The sequence below is a fragment of the Heliconius melpomene genome, chromosome 11 (assembly GCF_056956725.1).
Source record: "Heliconius melpomene rosina isolate 202511_hmr_F chromosome 11, ASM5695672v1, whole genome shotgun sequence".
Lineage (NCBI taxonomy): Eukaryota > Metazoa > Arthropoda > Insecta > Lepidoptera > Nymphalidae > Heliconius > Heliconius melpomene.
Window position 1 is genome coordinate 9077723 of NC_140399.1, and position 25939 is coordinate 9103661.

General features: G+C 28.4%; 2 protein-coding genes across 2 annotated transcripts; both read left to right on the forward strand.

Moving 5' to 3' along the window:
* Positions 1–5594: 5594 nt before the first annotated feature.
* LOC146534767 (protein obstructor-E-like) lies at positions 5595–11022 on the forward strand. The gene is made up of 7 exons (XM_085193538.1): positions 5595–5754; positions 7943–8029; positions 9673–9786; positions 10031–10095; positions 10191–10329; positions 10579–10792; positions 10902–11022. The coding sequence occupies exons 1-7, from the start codon at positions 5715–5717 to the stop codon at positions 10957–10959; spliced, it is 717 nt and encodes a 238-aa protein (XP_085049664.1). The 5' UTR covers positions 5595–5714; the 3' UTR covers positions 10960–11022.
* Positions 11023–14672: 3650 nt separating this feature from the next.
* Positions 14673–25321, forward strand: Peritrophin-A (Peritrophin A). Its single transcript, XM_085193162.1, has 5 exons — positions 14673–14823; positions 22905–22963; positions 23312–23474; positions 23987–24181; positions 24467–25321. The coding sequence occupies exons 1-5, from the start codon at positions 14775–14777 to the stop codon at positions 24685–24687; spliced, it is 687 nt and encodes a 228-aa protein (XP_085049288.1). The 5' UTR covers positions 14673–14774; the 3' UTR covers positions 24688–25321.
* The last annotated feature ends 618 nt before the right edge of the window (positions 25322–25939 follow it).

The window sequence follows — 25939 nt, forward strand, 5'->3', positions numbered from 1 at the left end:
CGGCTTTACGCACGTTGAAGAAGAAGAAGTGGTTGCCAATCACTATTAAAAAGTAAATGTAATAGTGAAATTCAATGTGACGTTAAAATAGTGACGTTCACATATATATGAGAAAGATGACGTTGAATTTTATAGCAGATATCAGCTACAGATAATTTCTTTATAAAAACTAGAATCACCAAAAATACCAAGTGGCCATTTCCTTTGATAATACTGAAGTATCTAAACAAATACTAGGATTCAATAGTTAATATTATTTTAAAATTAAAACTTAAAATGAGAAAAATATCAAGGTATGTATATTTTTCAATGGTTTACAACTAAACACTGGCAAGATTTAGTGCCAAAAAAGACCAAAAAGTTCAAAAATGCACACCCTGGCCCCGTTATTGTTAAATTTTAAACGGTCATTATCACAATGTTAGTTTTAACTATTTCTTTTAACTAAAACTTGCAATATGTGTATTGCAATTTCAAAATAAGTCAGTCATAGTATAAACGAGGCGTAACTATATAACGCCTATTATGCAGTAATTTTTATGTATGTATGTCAAAGACAATAAACTTTCAAAACTATCGTATAATGGCTTTTGTTTTTTTTGAAATGTATATACTGTGTTAGTTATATGGGTAACGCATTGTTACTTCTGGTAAGTATTCAAGTTTAAACGCTATAATTATAATATTTTTTGTTTTCAATTTCATTTTTACGCATTGTACGTTTGTATGTAATTGTAGGAATAAACAAAAATAGATAAAATAAAACTTTCGAATACCTTTCATTCAATCTAATACGTAAGTAGATTGAAATATTCCCGACTAAACACATAAGTCGTGCCTTCAAATCCTTTGAGGAGAAATATTTATCAATAAGTATGAAGAGGACTCAGTGATTTTTCACTACTTCCTACCTGCCTTCTGCACCAAATGTGAAACAAACTAGTATATTAAAAAAAATCATTGACACTATTTATAACAACATTATGGATAACAATTTAAAAGTTTTAAAATCCTTTATATTTGATAAACATATACATATAGGCATCTACTGATATAAAATAATATTCAACATAAAGTAATAAGTACTGACCCCATAAAGACATCAAACCTACGACCTTTGATTCACTGCCCTTATAAATGTCACGGTTAACGTTTTCATTTTGATTATTCAGAATAAAAATAAAAAATTGATTTTTTTTTTATTAATTTGTATTTTTTTATTCGTATACTTAAAGTGTAAACAATCAAAGGGAAATCATAAACACTTTTTCAACTCTTAATATATTTTACGTTTCCCGTAATATCGTGATTATACCACGCAAGGCCAGCTCCTGTATCTATACACGATTAGTTAAGCTGTTTGTATATCACGCTGACAACAATCGTACCTACTAAACAATTAAAAATTTTTAAAAAATATTAAAAAAGAGGCCAGTAGGGGCGCAGGAGCACAAAGTGTGACTATCAACGCGACTGGTTGCGAGTTCGATTTCCTCTCGAGGAAATGAAATGTTTATTTAAATGCATATTTTCATTTTTTCGCTCTAGTGTCGAAGCAAAGCGCGGCGTTGAGTTTCGCCATTCAACACGCAATTGGGGAACGGAGTCTTTTAAAATTAGGTTCCCTCTGCCTATATTGCTGTGTACGAGATACCGCGTGAAGCTGTTTTCTTTAATTTTTATTTAATCAGTATTGTAAGATCTGCATTTCGTTCATTTGGTGCAACTGATATATTTGCTCTTTTTTAACTATTGCAGGAGACGAAATCAAAGTTTGTAAGTTCTCTTTATTTCAAATGATGGCAACCTCTGCTTGCGGCAGCTATTTTCCAGGCAACCATGTCTTCTAGTCTTGAGAAAAAAAAAATATTAGATATATAATTCATTAAAAAAGCATGAGTGCAAATTATTAACATTAAGTGACCTCTTTAAACCAGGTAACCCAGGAGTTACGGCAGACTGAGTGGTGGCAACCATTGTTTTTCCACTTCCTTATGCAATTTTCTTTCAAATAGTGTTGGATTCACATAAAAAACATATGTGTGCAATTTTTCAACAAAAACACATTACCATTAAGGGACGATTCTTCTAGGCAACCCTGGTGTAATCTATTCTACTTCCATGTATCATTCTTAAAAAGAACATTTAAAAAAACAGATACCTGTAGATTTATGCACTGGGATCTTAGGTCATTACGCATATTACGCATTACGCATATATTTATCTTTTTTTTAAAACCAATACATTTCCGTAATTGTTCTACCAAATGAGTGATAAATAGTTTCGTGGAAATAGAAGGTCCATTTATTTCGTATTTTAAAATCCTTGGGTTGGCTATTTTGAATTTGATATTCCTATTTGATATGTTAGAACCTATTCTATTTCCAATTCTTTGTCCGATTTGGGTAGCTCATTCTAGCATTTTGTCTTGCCAAACCAGAGAAATAAAAATAATTAATTCCATCGAGTGGGGATTGAACCCATCACCATCATCCTGTATCCAGTATCTATATATTTTAAAACATCATATCTTTATGTTTATTCAAAATATCTTATAATATAATTTTAACGTTTCTTTATATCTTAATAATATACTTATCAATATCCACACCCCACATATCGTAACCCAGTTTATATAAGAGTATCGAGTCAACAAGTTCTCAAGGATACTCAATATACACTAAGCCTAACACTAGTTTTCGAATGGCATTCGATTACTCAAACCTAATTGTTGCAACTCGCTTAATTTCATATCAGACATTATTATCAATACATTAGTCAGCGCACATTCCTTTAAAAAATGGGCTGACATAATTTTTATAATTATCGCTCGAGTGTCAGTATAAATTGATGAAATGGGGAAAAAATAAAGAAACAAAATTTGAACCTGGAACCATCATAGAACACTTTTCATCCACTTCACTGTAGTGTCTCAAAAAGATTTATGTATAAGTTTTCCTAATGTGAAAAGTAATAATAATGAAGAGATAAATATTAAAATGAGAAGCTATTATATTTAGCTCTATATTTATAGAAATTATTTTTTAGGTTCCCGAGGGTTCCTTTCCACTTGCGGGTTAATGTGAAGTGAAAAAAATATTAAAGTTTTAAAGCACAAATTGCCCCTTACTTATTACAATCATTGTTCATATAATAAGAATACTGCGGAAGGCGTTTTTTATTTTTATGGTATGAGTGTTTACTTTTATTTTGTAGGACTTACAAGTATAAATGGTTTATATAATGCATTTTAAAATTCGCTGATGCAATAAAATCGATCGAAATTACTAATTATAATGTAACAAAATTGCAATAACCTAACCTAATTTCTGTTAGTACATAATAATTTTATTTTTTATTTCATGTCAAGTGACCTACAATTACAGTAATTAAATTTGTTATTATAATATTATATATGTTTAATTTATGCAGTATTCTCGTTACCCAATATATAAATCTAAGGTAAGAGTACACATATTTGAAATTTTTTGTTAGCTACTACAAATATTTTCTTTAATATCTTTCCACCTTGGTTTAATTTTTTTTTAATTTATTAGATCATTAATTATTTTAATTTCTATCAATTTTAAAGTAACGTAGCTTATATAATATCATCAATTATACAATATCAGATTATGAAATTATAATTAGTTAAAGACATTTTAATTAAATTATACGAAAAAAAAAATTGAGATATAACGATAGACATATTTTATTACGACATTTTTGAAAAGTTAATTTCTTTTTAAATAGAAATCATAATAGTTCTTAAGCAGTGAGACCTTTATAAAATTTTCATACTGGTACTTATAAAAATATTTTTTCGTGTAGGTACATGTAGTACACAAAAAGATGATTGTACGAAGGTTACTAGAAACGTATCGAACACATTGGAAGGTTCTTCCTCGAATGAAAAAAAAAGCAATATAAAATTGCAATAATTTAAAATAAATAAATAATAAAAATGTATTTTCATGAATTTATTTAAGATTTATTCTAGTCTAATGAATAGGAACAGTAGTTCATGATATTTAAATAGTATAATTAAGTCCATAATCATTTTTTTTGGCTTTTTTCATTCGCTGTTAATCTTTAGTTGCGCTGGCATTTGTTTGCAACATTTGAAGAAGGTATTACTGCATATTAAAAACCCCTAAGATAAATATATATGAGTGTTGGTGTCATATCATTGAATAATATCTTAAAACGGCCTTAAAAATATTTTATTTAACAGGAATTTCCTGAATAGCTAAAAATGATTAATTACAATAATTTATTCAAAATATTAATATGTTATCGGTTCATTAACGTTTTTTCTATGATTTTATAACATTTTATTTTAAAAAAAGTATGCAAAATTTAACATTTTATTCAATCTTTTAAAATAATTTTAATTTTTTTTAGCTTCACGCTGTATCCCGCATGTCAGGGTAGGCCTAGTGGTAAGACACTTTATTCCTCATTTTCCACCCAATTCTGGAGCCATTGTGTGTTGAATGGCGGAATTCAAACGGACACTCCGTTTCTAAACACTAAGTTCCCTCTACCTATCCTGCTGTGTGCGGGATACAGCGTTAAAGACTTAAATTAAAACTTTTAAATAAAAAAGAAGAAAGCATTTACTAGCAAAGAAGCATTATGACAATATCGTCTTATAAGCGCTAGTAATTGTATGTTTTAATTTTTTTTATACGAATAATATAATTTTATTAAGCATTTATATAATTTTATTGAGCATATGCTCGTGAAGCGGAATATTGAAATTATACAACGATTCCTTTCGCCATGGGATTGACCTTCAATTGTATAATTTGTGTCTACCTTTTAAACTATTGGAATATATCCGTGATCTTTCGTATAGGTATATGAGACTTATTCCTTCTATACATATAACTTGATTCTATACAATAATCCAGCAAAATTCATTCTACAAAATGTAGTGCGATACATATATAATTGTATAAGCTTTTTAGTTTTATATAAAAACATTAATTAATATTTTATATTAATTAATGACGCGATTGCAATGTAAGTAGCTTAGTATGTTATTGTGTAAATTACTGTGAGGACATTTGTAGGTTCAAATCCCACTAAGGAAAATATTTTTATATAGTTTTTACTCTGTCACGTCAAAAATTGAAAACTGAGTGTCTTAACACTAGATTATTTCTTTCCTACATACAAAAAAATTCTTCTTTCTTCTACAACAGCGTTAAAAGGGCGTTTTCCCCTAACTCTTACATCGCTGAAATAATTGATCAATTAGCTGACTCCACAAAACAAAAAAATTGCTTAAAAATAAAAAGTTAAATATTATAACATATCAAGGCTGTTGATATATATAGATAGTGCTAGTATATTCTAAATCATTTTTAAATTTTTTATTAAATATATATATCTAAAATATTTATTTATAATTATTTTTACCTGACCTCTTACTTACATGTAATAAAGATATAACATGAAAGTGACACGTGGAACAAACTTCTATTCAAATGCTCCACTTACGTTATCAATTGTCATAATCACAAAAAATTTAAACCAGTATTCGAGGAAAGCAGCCTCTTTCGTCGTACGTACTATACTAGGTGTGCGCCGGCGCCGGTCACAATGCAGTCGACGTCAATACAGATCAACCTTCGAGGGGGACCGCACGTGCCCTCGTTCCTATAATAAATATATCATTTAATTTTTAAAATCAGTTCTTTTCCAACATGAGAAGTTTAATCATCGCGTTCGCTTTTTGTGCATTAGGTAAGTCAACATTTTTATATTAATATTTAAAAAAATATTATAAATAAATTATTTTTATACAAAAGAAAAATATTATGTAAAGAATAGTTTTACTAGAGTGAAGCACATTCGTATACCTTAATATTATAATATTTAAATATAAATTAGGTAATTCAATATAGGATGATAAAAAAGTACCCGCAAAATTTAATATCTAAATACCCTTACATTATATATTCAAATTTTATAATTTTTTAACACGTTGCAAAAACACCGTTCACTACCTCCAGCTTTTAAGTTGAACGTAAAGTAAAAGCTCTGGCATGAATTGCTTAATTGTGATCACAAATGTATAAGAACATAAAGTTAGTTTTGCTGTACCTACCCTATAAATATTATATTATATTAAGAATTCCTTTTCTAGGGTTATGAAAGTAACAGTATTGTACCAAGGACGCGATGCCAATTCCACAATAATGTGGTTACTTATTTGCTTATTTCACACAAAATTAAACAGATTGCACTGAAATATAATAAAAATTGGTAAATTGTAGGTAGATTGTAAAATTGGGGGTTATATTGCAAATTGATTGCTTTCTTCCTTTCAAATTCCTATAATGACGGTTATCAATCAATGTCACCGAAGTTAGTCAAAAACTCGTTTATACAATCTATGTATATAACTGCCTCAAGCAGTTTAAGACCTATGATGAAATATCATTAGACTCAAAGCTTACTCTTAGAAAATGATAATGAGCTTTTATATCAAGATTGTTCTTTTTAAATTGTATAATTAGTTTCATGTAAATATTTAGAAAGCCGTAGATTTCTTCCTGGTTACAAACCAAATGATATTATAGGCTTCGAAATAAGATCGCGTCGACACCTTTCTCTATTATTGTGTAAAAGTTTATAAACAATAATAACAATATTAGTTATTTTAACACGTTTGCTTGGATCGTATGTATGTATGTTTATAGCGACCATTTTGAACGTAATTTTAACCGACTTTGAAATGTCGAATTTCCGATGAAAACAAAACATACAAAAAAAAAATATATAAACCGCCCACCGAGGATATAGAACATAATAAAAAAATGTAATAAAAAACTAAATAACATACTTTTGTAAAGAAAATAAATAAAATTTTATTTTTATTTTTTTAATGGAAAAAGGACAAGGCAAACGAGCGTTCGCGTCACCTAATAAAAAAAGTTTACGGTTCATAGTATCAATAGCCTTGCTTCCTTATATTATTAATTATTTTTATATAATTATTTATTAAATTAAAATAATTTTGCTATAATCAACGATCAAATTCAATAGTCATTAAACGTTAAGACAATACCAATCACCTTTCACTCGCGTCCTTAAATACTCGATACAAAGTAATTTCTTAATACATGTTTTGCAAGGGCAATTTTACTATGAACGCTGTCACGGCATATCGGATTTTCGAAACTTATAAGTTAGCTGTAATATTGTTGAATTAACTGTGTGTAACTAGCGTAAATTGGAGCGAATTCGGCAATCGTGGCTTGTTTTTTTTTTATTCTTGTACAATAAGATAATATTTTCTATAAAAAAATATATAATATTTGTAAAATTAGTTTTGATAATTACGTAAGTAATTTTTTTATTTGAGAAATTAATAAAAAAAAAATTTAAAATGGTACAGATAATTTAAAATTAAATTTAGCGCGTGCAAAAACTATTATCACGACTTTCAATATTCACATATTAAGCAATAATAAGTTATGGTAGTAATTGTAATATTTGTTTAATATACATTTGCAGCTTATAATGAGATAATAATCGCCCGACATGTTTCTCAAATTATTATATTATTATTACAACAGTACTACTAAGTACTAAGTGATGTCGTACTTTCTCTAAAGAGTCAAAGAGAAAAAACTATTTGTTACAAAAACAAGCAATAATTTAAATAGAATCTAAGCCTTAAAATATCAAGCTTCATTGAAATTTTGAAGAACTGCATTTTATATTTACTTTATTTTAATTAATTAATTAAAATTAATAATAAACAATTAATTAAAATAAAGTAAATAATAGATTTATTAATTTTTAGTTATTTAAATCAATCACTACCTCGTTTTAATATAGTACCTATATTTAGTCTTATTAAAATAGTATATTTATTAAAAAAATGGTTATTTTAATTATTAATAATAAATAACGTCTCTTTCAGCTTCAGCACAGGACTTCGATTGTCCAGAGAAGAGCGGTTTCTACGCAGACCCGTACCAATGTGACCTCTATTACAAATGCAGCAGAGGTCAGTATCGTGTGTTCAGAGGTCGTCGTGTAATATGTCGTTTAAATGTCACTTACCTTCATGCACATGGTTGCACAGGCGCGATGTCATACCTTCTCCTGTTACTTAAATACAGTACGGTTAACGAGTTTTGGCCGCCCTGAAGTCAGATGTAAATGACTGCGCAGATTTGATTTAGCGATTTTTCTTCCTTCTGATCATTTTGTTACCAAAGAACCTAACTTCAGGCGGCCACAACTCGTTGACCGTGCTGTACGTGTAAAAGATTGACAAAAAAGTTAGAGATTTAACGCTCATTGTTAAAATAACTTTTTATATTGATACAAAAACTATGGTTTCACTTGAGTGTATTTGATTCTTAATAATTTATAAAGATTATAAAATAAATTATATTTTATGTTCGTAAGTAAATTAAAAATGTATAATAATTAAAGAAAAACTCAGACTAGGCTTAGAAGTAGTAAATGTGGTGGTTTTGGCGTAAAAGCGTAACAAACAAACTTACATTTACATTTATAATATGAATATTATATGTTTTTTTTATACTGAGAGGTCAAATACCAGTCATTTCAGTAATTTAATTCACTCTTACTTGGCGAGGTTATAGATACATAAATGTTATATACATATGTACCACATACATCCTAAAAACATAATTATATTGATGACGCCTACAATCATTTCTATTTACCCTGTAACCCGCACAAAGCAGGTTATGCAGCGGGAACCTAGTGTTGGGACACTCCATTCCCCACATTCCGCCTAACTCTGGAGACATCACAGGCATTGTGTTGAGTGGCGGAACTTAACGCCGCGCTTTGCTTCGACACCAGAGCAAAGAAATGGAAAAATAAATTTAAATAAATATTTAATTTCCTCGTGTGCCCATGCGCCACGGACTGGCCTCATACTGGCAACGCCAACATGTATAATATGCAAGTTGCTTAAAATATTAGTACGTCCGGATCTTTAATTAATAGTTCTTGTAATACTACTACAATTGAATTTACTGAATACTAATGCTAGTATAATTGTTTTAATAAACAAACTGGGATTGTAGCATTTCGAAACTTAGTTCTAGGTTAGATTAAAATCCTTCATTTTAAATTCATTTCTTACTAAGAAATTTTTAGATTGTTATCCTTTCTTTTAAATAATAAAAACGTACTTGGTGTTACAACGTTCTCGCTCAAGGTCCTGTAGTGCATACTAATATGGTTATTCTCATGTACTAGAATAGTTATTTTAACCGCTTATTTGTAGTGAAAGCTCAAAATGTATAAGAATGGAATACAAATTATTTCTTTGTTACATTTAAACATAACACGTCTATATGTCAATGTAGTTGGAATTTACAAGCTTAATTTGTATATTTTAAAAGCTTGTGGGAATATATAGTACTTCTTTTACCATGATTCTCTTGCGTACTTTAAAAATATATAGCTATATTTTAGTTTAAATTAATTAGGTTGTGGACTCAAATATATTTCGTTCGTATATAGAATACATGATTGATTATGTCAATAAAATAACTATTAATCTATCAATCAATATTAATATAAAATCCTCTATAAAATGTTAAGGTTGCATATTTTTTTTTATTTTATATTCTTTTTTTAATTTTTTTTTTTTTATGTTTATAGGTAAATCAGAAGCCAAACTTTGCCCAGATGGTCTTGTATTCGCAGACGAAAACCCCCACAAGGAGCTCTGTGATATTCCCTCAAATGTAGACTGCGGTGATAGAAAGGAGCTACGTAAGTATTTTTGTATTAAATATGTATAATGAAAAACATTAATTAATTTTACTGATAACTATACTATTTAAGTTCTATATCATAAAAAAACTATGAAATATTTTAGATAAGTAGTTTAGCATGAAGCTCATTATTGCAAATACCATAAACAAGTACCTATCGACTCCTAATTATATTAACAGGTATTTTCCTATATATATTAACAGGCAATTTTCCTTTATTTTATTTTTACTTTAATTTTCAGAGGAACCCAAACCTACTAAAGGCTGCCCAAGACTGAATGGATATTTCAAGCATCCCGATCCTCAGGTAAATAAAAATAACGTAATGTAGAATATAATTAAAAATAATAATAAATACAATACTGAACTTGTAAGTAACAAATTACTTTTTTTCTGTCCTAGGCATGTGACAAATTCTACTACTGCTCAGATGGCGTTCCTAATGAATTACCTTGCCCTCCTGGTTTATACTTTAACGAAGAAAGCTCAAACTGCGACTGGAAAGAGTCAGTACAAAGACAATGTGACCAAATTACTAAAGGTAAATTTGCTTAAAAAAATACCATTATTATTACAATATTTGTTTTTATTTTTCCAATTTTCAGCATGTTATATATAAAAAACGCACTGTTACAAGTAAATTTAGACAAATAAAATAAGAATTAACTATAATAATAGTAATACTTCGTAAGTCTTCATATTTCTTATTTTAATTAATGTTAAATTTTTCTTCATCTTTTATGAAATCTCCATAATATTTTATTATATTTATCCTAATTCTACTTTACAGACACACTAGACGATGGTTTCTCGTGCCCCGATGGTGAAGTCATGGGACCTAATGGACGTGCTCTTCCTCACCCAACCTTCCCACACCCTGAGGACTGCCAGAAGTTCTACATTTGCCGTAATGGCTTCCAACCTCAAAAAGGCAGCTGTCCATCCGGCAAGGTTTATAATGAAGACACTTTTATGTGCGACGCACCAGAAAAAGTACCCGGGTGGTAAGTTCCCATTTAAATTTTACTCCAATATTCTTATATTAATTTTGTAAGGTTTTTTTAAGTATTGGGCAAATATACAAAAATACAATTAAAATATTTTTTTTTACAGTGAAAACTACTATGAAGGCCAGCCACTAGAGAAAAACAAGTTACCGAAGAAGGCGTAATAATTAGAATATATAAGAATTATTATTAGTTTTAAAATTTAAATAAATAGTGACATAGCCTTATGTTTTGTTTTATTTATACAAGAATGTAAGAAAAATATTGTAGATAAATGTAATAATAATGACATATGCTTACAAAAAAATCACCATTAAATAAAAATTAAGAAAGATGAAAGTAAATAATTTTGATTTATAGAAAATTATCTATTATCTATGTCAATTTTTTGTCAAGTTGTCAAGTCAATTTTTCCAATCTTTGGTGGAATATCGACAAATCGATGCAATATCCACAATTCTTTCATTGATTCTTTAGATTATTGACGTAGTTATATTATTAACTAGCGGACGCGCGCAGCTTCGCTTGCTTATTTAGGGGTGAATTCTAGAAAACAATGAAACACATATAAATTAAATATTTTTAAGAGTCTAAATTTCAAATTTTATAAAAATCGGTGGCGATTTAAAGATTTTTTATACAAATTTTCAACCCCTTATTTGCAGGGTGCAAGGGGAGAATTCTAGAAGACGATGAAACACGTGTTCAATTAAATACTTTTAAAAATTATAATGCGTGCCGATTTAAATGTTTTTCCATACCAACTTTCGACCCCTATTTCACCCCTTTAGGCTTAAAATTTTTCAAAATCCCTTCTTAGTGGATGTCCTGATTACGAAAGTAAACATCTGTCCAAATTTCACGTTTCTACGCACAGCGGTTTTGGCTGTGCGTGCGTCTTACCTCAGTCAGTGAGGACAAGTCCTTTTATATATATAGATAAACAATAACGCCACCATCATATCGTACAATTTTAATAAAAAACAGTAAAACGATGTTTTTTTGAAAAAAGAACCCACGACATGCAAAGTCGTATGTCAAGTGACACCTCTCCCCAATTTCCTAATTTTCAATGACAATTTACACATTAATTCCCGTTTCAAAGTTATATTTTATCAAAATATTATGTGAAAAAAGTACGAGGTTAGTTAGTGAAAAACTATAGTCTAAAAATGAATCTGAAAAGAGACAAAAATTTTTGAAACAAAACATATTTTCTAACTTAATAATAATATTTAAGATTTGCCCGCTAAATGTAGAAAATGGAAAATTAATGATAATATTTTAAACTTATTTTAAAATTCTCGACTACGAATTGTAAAGTATCCAGAACTTTTTAATTTTGCAATTTATGCAATTTTAGTGATTTTAAATACGAACTTTTATATAAATTTAATAATTACATATAGTACGTATCTAATAATAGAGGACGCTAGCATTGGGTTTCATATATGAAGATTTGTCAATCACGATAAAGCCATAAAAATGTTGTATAATCTTACTAGATGGCGCTACTAAATGTTATTAATAAATATTTTCATTCTATACTCCTGTTTATTTATATATTTAAAATAAAAAATTAATCATTGAAGCAGTGCAAAGGAATCTGAATAAATACTTAATGGTTAAAGGTTCGATTAAAATAAACAAATTGAAATTGAATTAAAATTCGACGATATTGGATTACTTACACTTGTTAAGATAAACTAGAATACACAATATATATTTTTTTTTCATACAATATGTACTGGTTATTGTCCAATTATGAATGACGAAAATGGTGCTTACATTACTATATGTGGAAAAAAGTTAAATCTAAATAGAACACGCAATGCTAGAAAAAAATCGGCGGAATGTGGAGAACGGAGTTTCTTAGCACTATGCTCCCTCTGCCTACACTGTCGTGTTGCATGAAAGCATGAAACTGATATATTTATATTTTATTTATTATCAATTTAGCTCAAGTTGGATTCGAATCTACTACTCACAAAAACCATATTCAGTAACGAATTTGCCAAATACACGACAGGATTTTGATTAATTATATTTTCATATATACGAGTAAAGACCCACCAGACAGCATGTTATGTCGCCGTACAAGTAAAGCTGGTCGACATTTCTTCAGTAACACGATTCGGCTTATTCTTACATCAATGTTTGCGTAACTGATACAATTTTAATAATATCTTTATCGACCATTAATAAATAACAAATCTTTAATTATGTATAATTTAAATATTACGTTATATAAAATCTTAAGTTAGCTTAAATAAATACTTTTTACTTTTAGACAGACAATTTTCAGATATAAAATAGCATTATATATTTTTTAAAAAGCTATAATACAAAATTTATCCATAAACTCCAATATAAATTATTTTCCTGGTGTTTATATAAACGAATGACTTAATTGACTTTTGAGTGACTAGAATACTATATGCACACTAGAATTTTAATGGCACACAAATAAGGTACATGATTATGTAGGTATGTGCATCCATTATTAAATTATATGTTTATGTTAGAGGACCTTAAGGAAGAAAATATGTATAATACAGTGCACAAATGTGCAACTATTAACTCGATAGGTCATAGATTCGATTCCCACTCGAGGTAAATGAAATATTAGATATTTTAATGTTTTTCAGACTTTGACTGAATTGAATTCGATGGAAAGTGGAAAACAGAAATGTTTTAATGGAAGTTTCTTAATACCAGCTTCCCTATGCATGCTAAGTAAGGAGTATAGGTGAAACTAAACAAAAAAAAATACAATTGGGAAAAATATATTCTTTATTTTTAATATAAAAAATCGTTGATACTTTTAATTAGTTCTTAAAATTTAGCAATAAATGAACTTTGAAAGAGCAATTTACTTTTACTTTCATTCAAGTTTTATTGCTCGAAATATTTCCGTTTTAATAAATAATTACTAGGTAAAGGTCAATGTGAACTTATTTTAATTTTAATTTTAATGTCTTAAAATTGTAACTCTTAATGTTACAATTAAAACACTTATTGTCAAAATTACTTAAAACTGATAGAAAATGTATATTAAAATCTTAGCTTAAAATCTTTGATGTGGACATATTATTAAATTATTTTTGAAATTTAATATCAAGATTTGAATTCAAATAAATTACTTTTTCAATACATAAAACTACAAGTCAATATACAAATATAAGTTACTTACTTATAAAATACTAGTTTTCCTCTCGCGGCTTTACTTCCGTGGTTTTCGATTTATCCATAAAATATATTTTCCACGCTAAAGATGCCGACGACGTCACTGTCCTTACCTAAAATTCATATTAAAGTGTTGTTTTTTTTGCTCGAATTTGACATAAACTTTTTGACAAGAAGGCTTATTATTTAAAACTGAGATTAAGTAATTAAAATCACTCCTCCAATGCAGGAAGAATCTTCAAATACCAATAAGCAATGAAAACCACAGTCTTTTAGAGTCAATCATTCCCCAGTTAAAAAAAATCTAGCAATATAAACAAAAAGCTTATCCAGTTCTTTATATCCATGTAATATTGTCACACAAAGCACGCCGCGCGAGGTATATGGCCGTTTTCGTAATAGGTAACTCGAACTCAACGACGCCTACCAAATTCATAGTATGGCTATCAATATTGTCTATGGATATTTTATATATGAAAAAACGCATGTAATTAAAAGCCAAGTTGGCAATTTATAAACATTATAAAATCACTTTATTATATTTGTTTTAATTTTAAAAAAATAATTACAAATTACTGCATAATACAATTTTTTCTTTTATTTTAAGGTTTATTTAACATACATTTTTTTATATAAAATTTCATATTACAAACATTTAAACTAAAGTTTGGAAAGAAAATAATACCCATACTATAGATAGTACGTCGACGGTGGTAGCAGCGGCCTGCGCTTGCGCACGCGCCAGTGCTGCCGGGCCGAGTTCAACGCGCGGACGTCACTATACATCGACAACATGAGGATTAGTGCACATTTTGCTATTTTGACCGTTTGCCTTGCCTATGGTAAGATATTTTATTTATTACTACAATTAATTTTAAGAATTAAAAATAATATTATTTAGAAAATATTATTTTTTCGTTATCATACATACATATATGCTTAAAAAACCAAATTTTGTAACATGTATAACATTTAACGGACATGTTTTGACCCTGAACGGAATTTATTTTACATTCTAGAAAGGCTTAACTATAATTAAATTTCGTTTACGAATGCACCATATTTAACTAAAGTACTTTTATATGTATGTATGTATAAACCTATTTATATAATAACAATTTAATTCAAAATTAAAACTTAATTTCGTATAACTTCATAGATAATTGCAGTTTATATCCGCTTATTTACTAATCTTCATAGAATATGATTGCTTCACCGGACATACTTGAGTTTTATAATATAATTGTAAATCATTTATTAACTATTTTCAAAAATATTGATAAAAATAATAACAGCTATCAATAACCTTTAAGTGTTATCAATAGATTATATCATCATTTGCAATTTAGAACCACATTAATTATATAATGTGACTATAAACACGATAAGTTGTGGGTTCGATTCCCACTCGAGGTTGATGAATGAAATATTTAATATTTTCCTTCCTTCGCTCTGGTGTCGAGGCAAAACGCGACGTTAAATTCCGCCACTCAAGACGCAATGCCTCCAGAATCGGTAAAGTGTGAAGCGGAGTGTCTTAACACTACGCTCCATCTGCCTACCCTGCTACATATAGGATGCAATGTGTAGGTGATTTTTTTTAAAAAAATAATGTTTCTAAATCTCTAGCATAGTTTCGCAGTTGTTAATTATATGATTAATATAAAACTTGTACAACAGCTTTAAAACTTGATATGTGCACTTAAAATGTTTAATTAACACAGTTCTATATATGTAAATAAAATGTTATTATATTATTATCGACATATTACAAGAAATCATGTAATATTACTTTTTAAGAAACGTTTCATTTCAATAAGATATATTTTTTAAAATTCAACAAATTTAAATATTAGAATAGATGTAACTTACGAGTAATTCTTGATTTATATAAATAATCACTGTCACGTCAGTCAATACTCAATGTCTCTAATTCGAACCGAAAATGGAGAACGGAATTTCTTGACACTATCTACCATGCTCAGGGTAAAACGTAAAGCTGAAGGTAGTGGCTTTAGGTTAAAATATCAATATATTTTGGCTCATTCCATCTCTTTTTATGGTCTCTTCTATTTCCTAAATTATCTAAAACTATATAATACTAAAAATATTTTTTTATATAGAATAACTTTCAATAATAGCGAAAACGGAAGTTAAATATTATTATAATATCTAAATATACCATCTTAACGTCGACCTATTCATTACATAAACGTTTGTGAGTTAATCGAGATGCTTTGTTTAGTAATTTTATGCATTGTAAAGAAATATTGTTTTACTTGATATTAAAAATATGGAATAATAGACTTATTCCTAAAAAATTAATACTATAAATATATAATCTAGATTATTATCTTTAATATGAATAATTCTTCATATAAGCCTCTTTTGTTATTGACTGACTGATAAGTAATACAACATATATGAAACAAGAAAGACAAGACAAGATTAGACTTAGAAAATTAAAATTTGGCATACATATAGGTTAGGAAGTGTAGGGCAGCACTAAGTAATAACGGAATAAGAAAAAAAAATTCCATTATATCTTGAACCCCATACAAGCATTGTTAAAATATCGCTCCAAAGTTAAAAGGTCAATGCGAATAGCAACTTGGCACAAATTTATAATTCTCCTTACAAAAATTTCAAAACTTTAAATATTAATTGTATTTTTCAAAGAAATGTTCAAGTTAGCTATTTCACGACTAACATTTTTCATGCGTAACGTCCTTGCTTGGATTCTTGGCCGTCTTTGCTAATATTTGTTTGGTTCTGTTTCTAATAAATTGGCATCACACAATTGTTTTACGAAAGCTTTCTTTTATTTAATAATTAATAAAATATTTTAGTAAATATTGACTATTCAGGTTTAAAATTTTTCGTATATAATTTTCTTTTTTATAAAAAAACTAAGTAATCTATGTAAATTATACTTAAAATAGAATTCTAACCTAAATTTGGTGTTAACGTGCTAAATACTTAACTAGATCACCATCTGGCCATTACAAATAGATTTAATATTATCCTTCGCCGCCCATTGCTCAACATTGGAAAGGGTTCAGAATATTTAATAACCAGTGGTGTGCTGGGCCGCAACAAACGTTTGATTGCGTGTACAAGTACGCCGCACCCGTCTTTCAAAATTAAATTTTTACAAGTACATAATTAGTGCTACATTAATAATTTCGATTGTTATATTATATATAATAATTTATAAATATATTTTTTTCTATGATTTTCGTTATAGCTGTACTCTTATCTAAACTTTACAAAAAGTTAATTATAAATGACAGTAAGTCTTCTTTTTGTAATAAGCCTATATTAGTTTTTCGCTCGTGTGGTTTTCCATACATGTAGACTAAATGAAACACGTATCTTTATTAAAATATCAAAAATATTTTAAAAAGTTGTAAAATTTTGAAAATGAAATAGTTTTGAATTGTAATATGCAAATATAATTAAATTTGTTAATGATTATTATCATTAGTTATATAAATTAATTTTATTATATTACTTTACAAAAATTCTAAAATATAATTGAGTTATTGTAAATGTAACTGGTGGCTAATGGTTTCCTTCGTTACTCAACGAATTGAAAGGGGCCGGAATTGTTTAACTCAAGGTCCACACCTGCTACATAAAAAATATTCGAACTCTGATTTATATTATTAATCATATAGAATTCCGTTATACAAAAATCTAAAACATCTAAAGATAATGATTCTTTGATAGATGAATGTATAACCCTACGTGTATAATTACGCGTTCTATAATAAAATCATTTCATATTGATTAGTGATAAGACACTAAGACAGTATTTTGAGTGCAAAAATCAATTAATTTGTCTTTTTCATAATTTGTCTTCCGCAAAAGGCATTCTGTTCTTAGTTTCTTATCGATATTGAGATAAGTACTGAAACTCAATACTGAAAAGTCTACATTCGATATGATATTTAAGTATATTTATATATTCTTCCAAATGTTATTAAATATTAAGCTCTTTCAATTATAAAGTTATATAAATATAGGTTTGCGAGTAAGTCTCTACTTCCTGCTGACTTCTTGAGGCACTGCCTGTCCTGCACTAGATAATAAAAATATTTAATGTTCCAATCCCCCGAATGGGAATCGAACCCGCGATTAACGCGTTTGCGGTAGGTGGACCATAAAATATTAAATGTATAATTCTAACTATTGTCAGATACATCCCAAATACGCCGGCCATGGCGTCATTTCATATTGTTGATTATACAAAAACATTAATAGGACGTATTCTAGTTTTTTAAAGGTCACTTGACACTTTAAACATCTAAAATAACGAAATGTCAAGACGAATCGCTCATTTGTTTCTTATTTCAACTTAAATTATATTCGGTTTTTACTTAATGACGATTACTAGTCGATTATCTTTTTTACTAGATTCTTAATAAACGAGGTATAAGTTTTATACTAAGCTATTTCAATTTTGCCTCTGGCTTAATTGCGTTAAGATTAATATCGTATAATACAATATCTTGAGTGAAAAGTAACGACTCCACAAAGTAATTAACAATATCATGCTAAATAATTTGTTGTCAAATCATTTAAATAAAATTAAATTTTTAAAAGAAAATATTATTAATATAATGAATGAAATTATTAAATCTATAAACATTCAAAAACATTAAAGAAAAAAGAAAAGAAAGGAAAATTCATTTTTGAGACATTTTGTTCTTCATTCAGAGAAGATGATATTTTTTTTTTTAGTTTACATCCTACCAAGATATTCTAATAATAATATATTATATACAAGGTGTTTTTAGTGATATAGTATGAAATAAGCTATCTATTACATGTTATATATTTATATTAACAAATTTTAAATAATATCATACTTTCACAGTAAAGTTTAAGGGCTTAGTTTTTGCCATTCACTTTGCAATTGCCTTAAGCCGAATTACGTGAATTATATCGTAACCTAGTTTACTCCGATAAAAGTTTTGCGTATTTCGAAATATTTTTTGTAATAAAATTTATTACAAAAATTGTACTGAAACAGTGAAGACAATTTGCCAGATTTAATGAGATTTTTTTATAGTTTGACTTATTTATTGTATTTTTATTTTTATACAATTCTCTTACATTTTATTATAATTGAGACGCCATATATATACTAATATAAAATATTTAAAAAAAAAATTTGTTTTAGATTTAATTACACAATATCTAATAAGCGCAGTTAAAACGGTCGGTTGTTTTACTGATGTTGGAATTTTATCATTGTCCGTACAAAAGAGTTCAACGCGTGCATTCGTTCCACATTAATCATTTCATTACAGCTGTCTACTACGCTTCAAAATATTACGTTTGTCTTAGACAATTAAATAAGATTTTATTATATATTTTTAGTATAATGATATTTTTATTGTCATTACATGAATGAATATTTACTTTTAAATTTGATTACAATATACATTTTATATATTTTTAGTATTTATCACTATATTTTTTCGATACTTACAAGTACAGTATTCTGAGGAGATATCGACCAAGAAAATATTTATTTATTTAAATGGTTAGAATGCATTATTCTAAAAGTGTCTGAAGAGAAAACTTTTACTCTAAAGATAAAATTAAAATTCACATACATTTAAATAAAACGTATGTACATGTTAAGTTACAACAATGAAATATTCAAATAATGTAACCAATTGTCATTCATACATTGGGTATATGGACAGTTCTGTAGACGTAATATGAAGCTTATCATATAATATATATCTAGTATGATTATATAAGGTTCCACTATGATATTAGTATAACGTTAGTTAAAATATTCATGAAATCAGCTTCACGCCGTATCCCGCATGTAGTAAGATAGGCAGAGGGAGTGTTAAGACACTATGCTTCCTACTTTCCATCGAATTCTGAAGGCACTGCGTGTTAGGAGCGAATCAATCAATCAATTGAAAGTATTTATCAATTATGTATATGTATATACATACACAAAAATCGATGAAATATTAAAAACTATTTTTAAATCGAGTGAAATAATACTTAAAGAGGAAAAATACCAAAAAAAAAAATTAAAATACTTAACTACAATAGGACTGTATATACAAACTCTAGTTACTATAGCTAACTACCCGTAATATAGTAATCACAATAGAAATAGCAGAGCGAGTGAATGAATAAGTAAGGATGTGCGCAGCATCTTCGTTACATAAGCCGCAAGATGTAAACAGGTTTCACCGTCTTCCGTTCTTGTGCAATGTCTTATCGAATCGTGTTAGTTTTGTACGAATTATATCACTCTTCAAATATGTGATGCTAAATTTATATTTTTAAGTATAATTTAATAATAATTTTAAAATTAATAACAATATTATACTCCATTTCATTATATTTTTATGAATCTTAATATGATAAGTGATTATTTACGTAATAATTTACAATTCTTTCCTTAATATTGTAATATTAGTTTATAACAAACATCAATTAACATTGACAAGCGTTAAAAATTAAAATGTACATAACTAAAATTTACGAGAGCAATGACACAACCTGACGGCTATGTGTTCGATTCTCACTCGAGGAAATGAAAAATGTCGTATTTTTCGTTAAAGACACTAGGTCCCCTCCACCTCTGCTGTATGAGAGCGTGATAAAAAGAATACTAACAATTTAAATTATATTAAGAGCAACATCACCAAAAAAACTATTTGAAATTTAATAGAGACAGTATACGCCATTATTTTCAAAAGACAGAAAGACAATTTCATTATATAAACTTTTAATTGATATAAAAGATCTAATAGAGTGCTCTAATCTGACAACACTACAGTTTCTTACAAGCCAAGGCTGACCACCGCGATACTACTTTCGCTCGCTAGTCCGCTCTACATGCGTTGAGCTCTAAAATAACGCTGTAATTTAATATCTAACGTATTCTTAGCCTAAATATTATTTACGTACGTATATTGTATATTAATGAATAAATTGGTTTAAAATAATTAAAAACTATGAAAAATACTTAAGAAATACTAAATAAATGTATAAATTTTGATTATTAAAAGAAAATTTTATTTTATTCAGTGTGGTTTACATAAATAGCTTAATATTAAAAATAACCTATAACAACTGTGTTCACAAAATAAATTTTCATAAGTATTAAATATAATATCTTAATTTATTGAAAAATACAATTAAAATTAATAAGCAAAATAATAAAAATGTAGATAATATATTCATGTTTTATTAAAGCAGCATTTTATATATCAATTGAATGACAAGTGAATATTACTAAGATATACAAGGTCGCGGAAATAAATCGTCACAATACTACTACTTGATACAATTTATTATTAAGACATTATTAGTCCATTCTATAGTAGTATTTATAAAGCAAATAACAACAATAAATATAACAACAACAACAATAAAAGCATTTCCTTACGCTTTTATTTCAACTTGCACAACTATTTTTTTACAATAAATGATTAAGTTATTATTAAGAATTGGTTTATTTGTGAATGCTATTCATTTACTGTGGCGAAGATCGATTAAGACCGTTTAATTTACTATTATATACGCCTATCAGAGAAAAAGCTAAGAACGAAAGTAATTTAAAAAAAACTGCGTGAATTTATTTAATAATAATTAAAATTAAATATACATTACGCACTTCAATTATAATTATGTTACATAATACTCGAAATGTGTTTATCTGAATAAGAATGAAAGTAAAAGTGAATGATGTGTCGGCTGATATACACGATATCGTGACGAAGTTCTTACGCTCACAAGAACAAACACGAACTGGACTGTCTGGTACACAAGTGTTTTTTTTTTTAATAAAATATTTTTATTATATTAATATCAACATCACTCGTTAGAACATTTTTGAAATCTAGTTTAGCCCAAACTGACAAAAAATAATTTTCCAATAATAAAAGAGTCCTATTTTCAAAGTTTTCTCTTTAATATAGAAAAATTAATGAACAACGAAATAACTTATTCTTCTTATACTGTTATTCATCCTAAAGAATTCTGTCAAATGTTTTTTTTTAAATATATATTTATTAATTTAATATTAATAATTTAAACCAAAGAATAAATAATTGTATATTTTTATAATGTCGAAGTTAACTCAATTAGTAATAATAATTAAACTTACTTCTTCATGCAAGTGTACAATGAGTTATGTTTATTTATGCCATAACTTCGTGGTAGGCTATTGAAAACGATACCAAATCTATTTTAGAACTTCAGGTTTTCAGACACATAGGAAAAAGAAAAAAAGAAGTTATTCACATGATTACGCTGTTTCACTTTCCACCGAATACTGGACGCTGTGCTTTGCCACACCAGAGCGAAAAAATTAAAATATAAAAGATTTCACTTCCTAGAGTGGGAATCGAACCTACAACGTATCGCATGCCCTTATGCCCCTGCGCCACAACTGGTCTCATATTTTTTTAAATATTTAAATATAGAAACATTACTTTATTGCTAGTCAATCACACCTGACCTCACGTCGAAGAAATCAAGCGTAGTTAATTGGCAAATATAATTAACAACAATCGACCTCACATCAGGGTTGCGCAATCGTCACGCTCCACGCTTGCTTTGCTAGTAGTTTTAACTTACAATGAAAGTCTAACCTCCAATATAATGATAGCCCTTCATGTTTCTTATCTAATTCTCTAACATATTTTAAAATCTACTTTTGAATATACAGAAGCAAACATGTAAAAAACATCGAAATTAAAGAGATATTATAAATTTAAAAATAACCATTAGCTGTCTTTAGAAAAAACTATTAACTAAAACTCTTTAAAATTGGACAGATGTTCAAGGAAATACTTTGTAAAATGTCTTAACAGTGAAGTTATTATAAAACATTGCTTATTGTCATTAAGATTTTTTTTTCTGTTTTTTCCAGCGCAGGCAGGCCTTCTGCTGCGAAACGCACCAGCTTGCCCAGAACAATATGGAGTTCAGGTATTTTGCATTATGTTTAAAAATTTTCATATTTATTTAAATTAACTTTAATTCAAAAAAGGAAATGAATTATTTTCAGTTTAACGCTTTGTTAGCAAGCGTTGAGTTCTTCTACCATTCAGAATCCAATGTCTCGAAAATTAGGCGGAAAGTACGAAACGGAGTGTCTGAACATTATTTTTTATTCCCTTTGCCTTCCCAGCTATATATAGTATACAATTATAAGACAATAAAAACTATAAAAAATATATAATAAACATTTTACTAATAGATATAATATAACTGTAACCATTACTAACAATTTAAAGTTTAATAAAGTTGTTTAATAAGACATTTTTGCTATTCTAGGCATACGCGCATCCTGAACTCTGTGACCAGTTCTTTCTGTGCACAAACGGCACGCTCACCGTAGAAACATGTGAAAATGGTCTTCTTTTCGACGGCAAGGGCGCCGTGCACAACCACTGCAACTACAACTGGGCTGTCGACTGCGGGGAGAGGAAAGCTGATTGTAAGAATACTGTTTAAATCTCTTATTAATAATTCATGAAAAATTCTATTTACATTATATTTTTTGCAAAGTAATAAGTATTAAAGTTATAAATTTATTTTGTAAGGGCTACACAAATCTTAGATTTTTGATAAGGTGAGAAAAAGAAATGATATGTACTCCAGTTTTTACTTTCTTACCAATTTTGGAGACGTTCTATTATAGCAGAATGCAACTATAATCATCGTCTTATATTTTTATTCTCTTTTATTTTTATTCTCATCTTATATTACTTATAAAAATATGAAACGTCTCAAACTGAAACGTGAGGCTTAGGTTCCAAAATATGGAACTTTCCAACGATATGCTAACTTTCTCCTAAGGTCTTTGGGTAAGGTTTTTCCTAATTCCTATTAAGATGTTAACTAAAAATGGTAGTCGCATTAAAATATGATACCTAAACGGCAGTAATCTCAACTAAACCAAACCAATTATTATATTATTCATATTATTCTTAAATTTTAAACTTACAGTGACACCATACTCTACACCTGGATGTGAATACCAGTTCGGTATCTACCCTGACAGCGCTGAGTGCTCAACCAGCTACATCAAGTGCGCGTTCGGAGTGCCACACCAGGAGCCCTGCACGCCAGGCCTCGTGTACGACGAGCGTATCCACGGATGCAACTGGCCCGATTTATTACAACCTTTCTGTAATCCTGAAGGTGTGTGAAATAATTGTCTTGATTATATTATAGTAGAATAATTATACTTTGCTTTAGTTGTTGTACCAGAGACCATTCGTGGTGCAAAGACAAAAGCGTGTGACTGTAAACGCGCTAGGTTATGGGTTTGATTCCCATTCGTGGAAATTCATTCTAAATAGGAAAGCCTGTCTTTATTTACAAACAGACTATGCCTAATATCGCTACAATGTCGTTTACTAACATAAAGACACAATATACATATCTATATAATTGTAATATTTTAATTATATTTTTTTTAATCAGCCGTCGTCGGTTTCAAATGCCCAACAAAAGTACCAGCTCACACTCAATCAGCCAAATTCTGGCCTTACCCCCGTTTCCCCGTGCCCGGTGACTGCCACCACCTGATCACCTGCGTGGAAGGCAACCCTCGTCTCATCGCCTGCGGTGAAGGCAAAGTCTTCGATGACCAAAACCTAACTTGTGAAGACCCTGAACTGGTGCCACATTGCGGACACGCGTAATTTTTAAGTCTTTTGATATTATAACAAAACGAAAACGAATATTCTAACATTCTAAATACATACATAGAAAAATACATTTTTAATAAATAATTTTCATTAAATCATCAAATTTCAACTAAAATTTACTATATTTACTAAAAATATAGTAAATTTTGATTGAAATTCGACGTAAATTGGGGAATGACGAAGATTCGTTATCATTTAGTGTTCATATTATGGATATTCTTACCCTTACTCTCCTGGTCTTTTCCGCCTGGTGATGCTGTCAGGACCAGTCCAGGTCAACAGCAATAAAGACATTGCGAAAAAAAAAAGGATATTCTTACCCTTCCTGTACCCTATGAAGCAATCTACTCTAGTTTCGTTTTCGTTTTGTCATAATCAATATTTTTTCCCGTCAAACATCTAATTTATTAAAGAAAATCTTATGTATTTAGACAATTGACTTCCTACAAATTATTAAACACATTAAGTACAGAATAGAATTGCGTGATATTAGTTACCATAGAGTTACAGCACAACAAAATCCCATTGTAATATATATATTTAAATAAACATATGTAAATAATGAACTTTAAATGAATGTAAATAGAGAAAGTACTATATATGTTAAATAATAAAATGTTAAAAAATATTAATTATATTTATTTATCCTTTTTTTAACTTTAGTATAGGTTGGAAGGTTTTTTAGTTATCATTTTTTTTTATAAATATACTAGTGGACTCGAACGCTGCTACGCCTGCTTGAACTATACGAATATTTATTAAATATATTTATGAAATTATTTTCAGTTTTCAACAGAGAGATGCGTTAAGCAAGCTCATTTTGGGTGACGTTTTCTAACAACAACATGCTTTGCAAATCGTTGCTTAGCAACGACGGTTGTTATTAATATGACAGAATAAATTGCATGTCAAATTAATAAGTATTTTAATATATTGGTATATATCGATAATATTACAAATATGAGAAAAAAAGTATCCTATGTTCATCCCGAAACCCTCAAGTATCTCTATATGAGTATTTTATGGATACGGCTTAAAGGCCAAACTAGTAGCAGCCTAAAATTTAAGCTATAAAACTTTAATAAGTAATATATTAATAATTTGTCTAAGACTGACAATATTCTAAAATATAAAATTCCGACTGCATAAAATAAAAAAAAAAAAACTTAAAAGTTCATTAGTATTGACAGTCGGAACATATATTCTTTTGAAGGAGCCCCATAAAATTTATTTGTTTAAAGCAGTT

Bases quoted from the DNA above. Each gene is read 5' to 3' on its own strand.
- LOC146534767 (XM_085193538.1), top strand. From the start codon at position 5,715: ATGAGAAGTTTAATCATCGCGTTCGCTTTTTGTGCATTAG. The intron at 5,755-7,942 runs GTAAGTCAACAT...CGTCTCTTTCAG, and splicing joins GTTCGCTTTTTGTGCATTAG to CTTCAGCACAGGACTTCGAT. The intron at 9,787-10,030 runs GTAAGTATTTTT...TTTAATTTTCAG, and splicing joins CGGTGATAGAAAGGAGCTAC to AGGAACCCAAACCTACTAAA.
- Peritrophin-A (XM_085193162.1), top strand. From the start codon at position 14,775: ATGAGGATTAGTGCACATTTTGCTATTTTGACCGTTTGCCTTGCCTAT. The intron at 22,964-23,311 runs GTATTTTGCATT...TTGCTATTCTAG, and splicing joins CAGAACAATATGGAGTTCAG to GCATACGCGCATCCTGAACT. The intron at 24,182-24,466 runs GTGTGTGAAATA...TTTTTTAATCAG, and splicing joins ACCTTTCTGTAATCCTGAAG to CCGTCGTCGGTTTCAAATGC.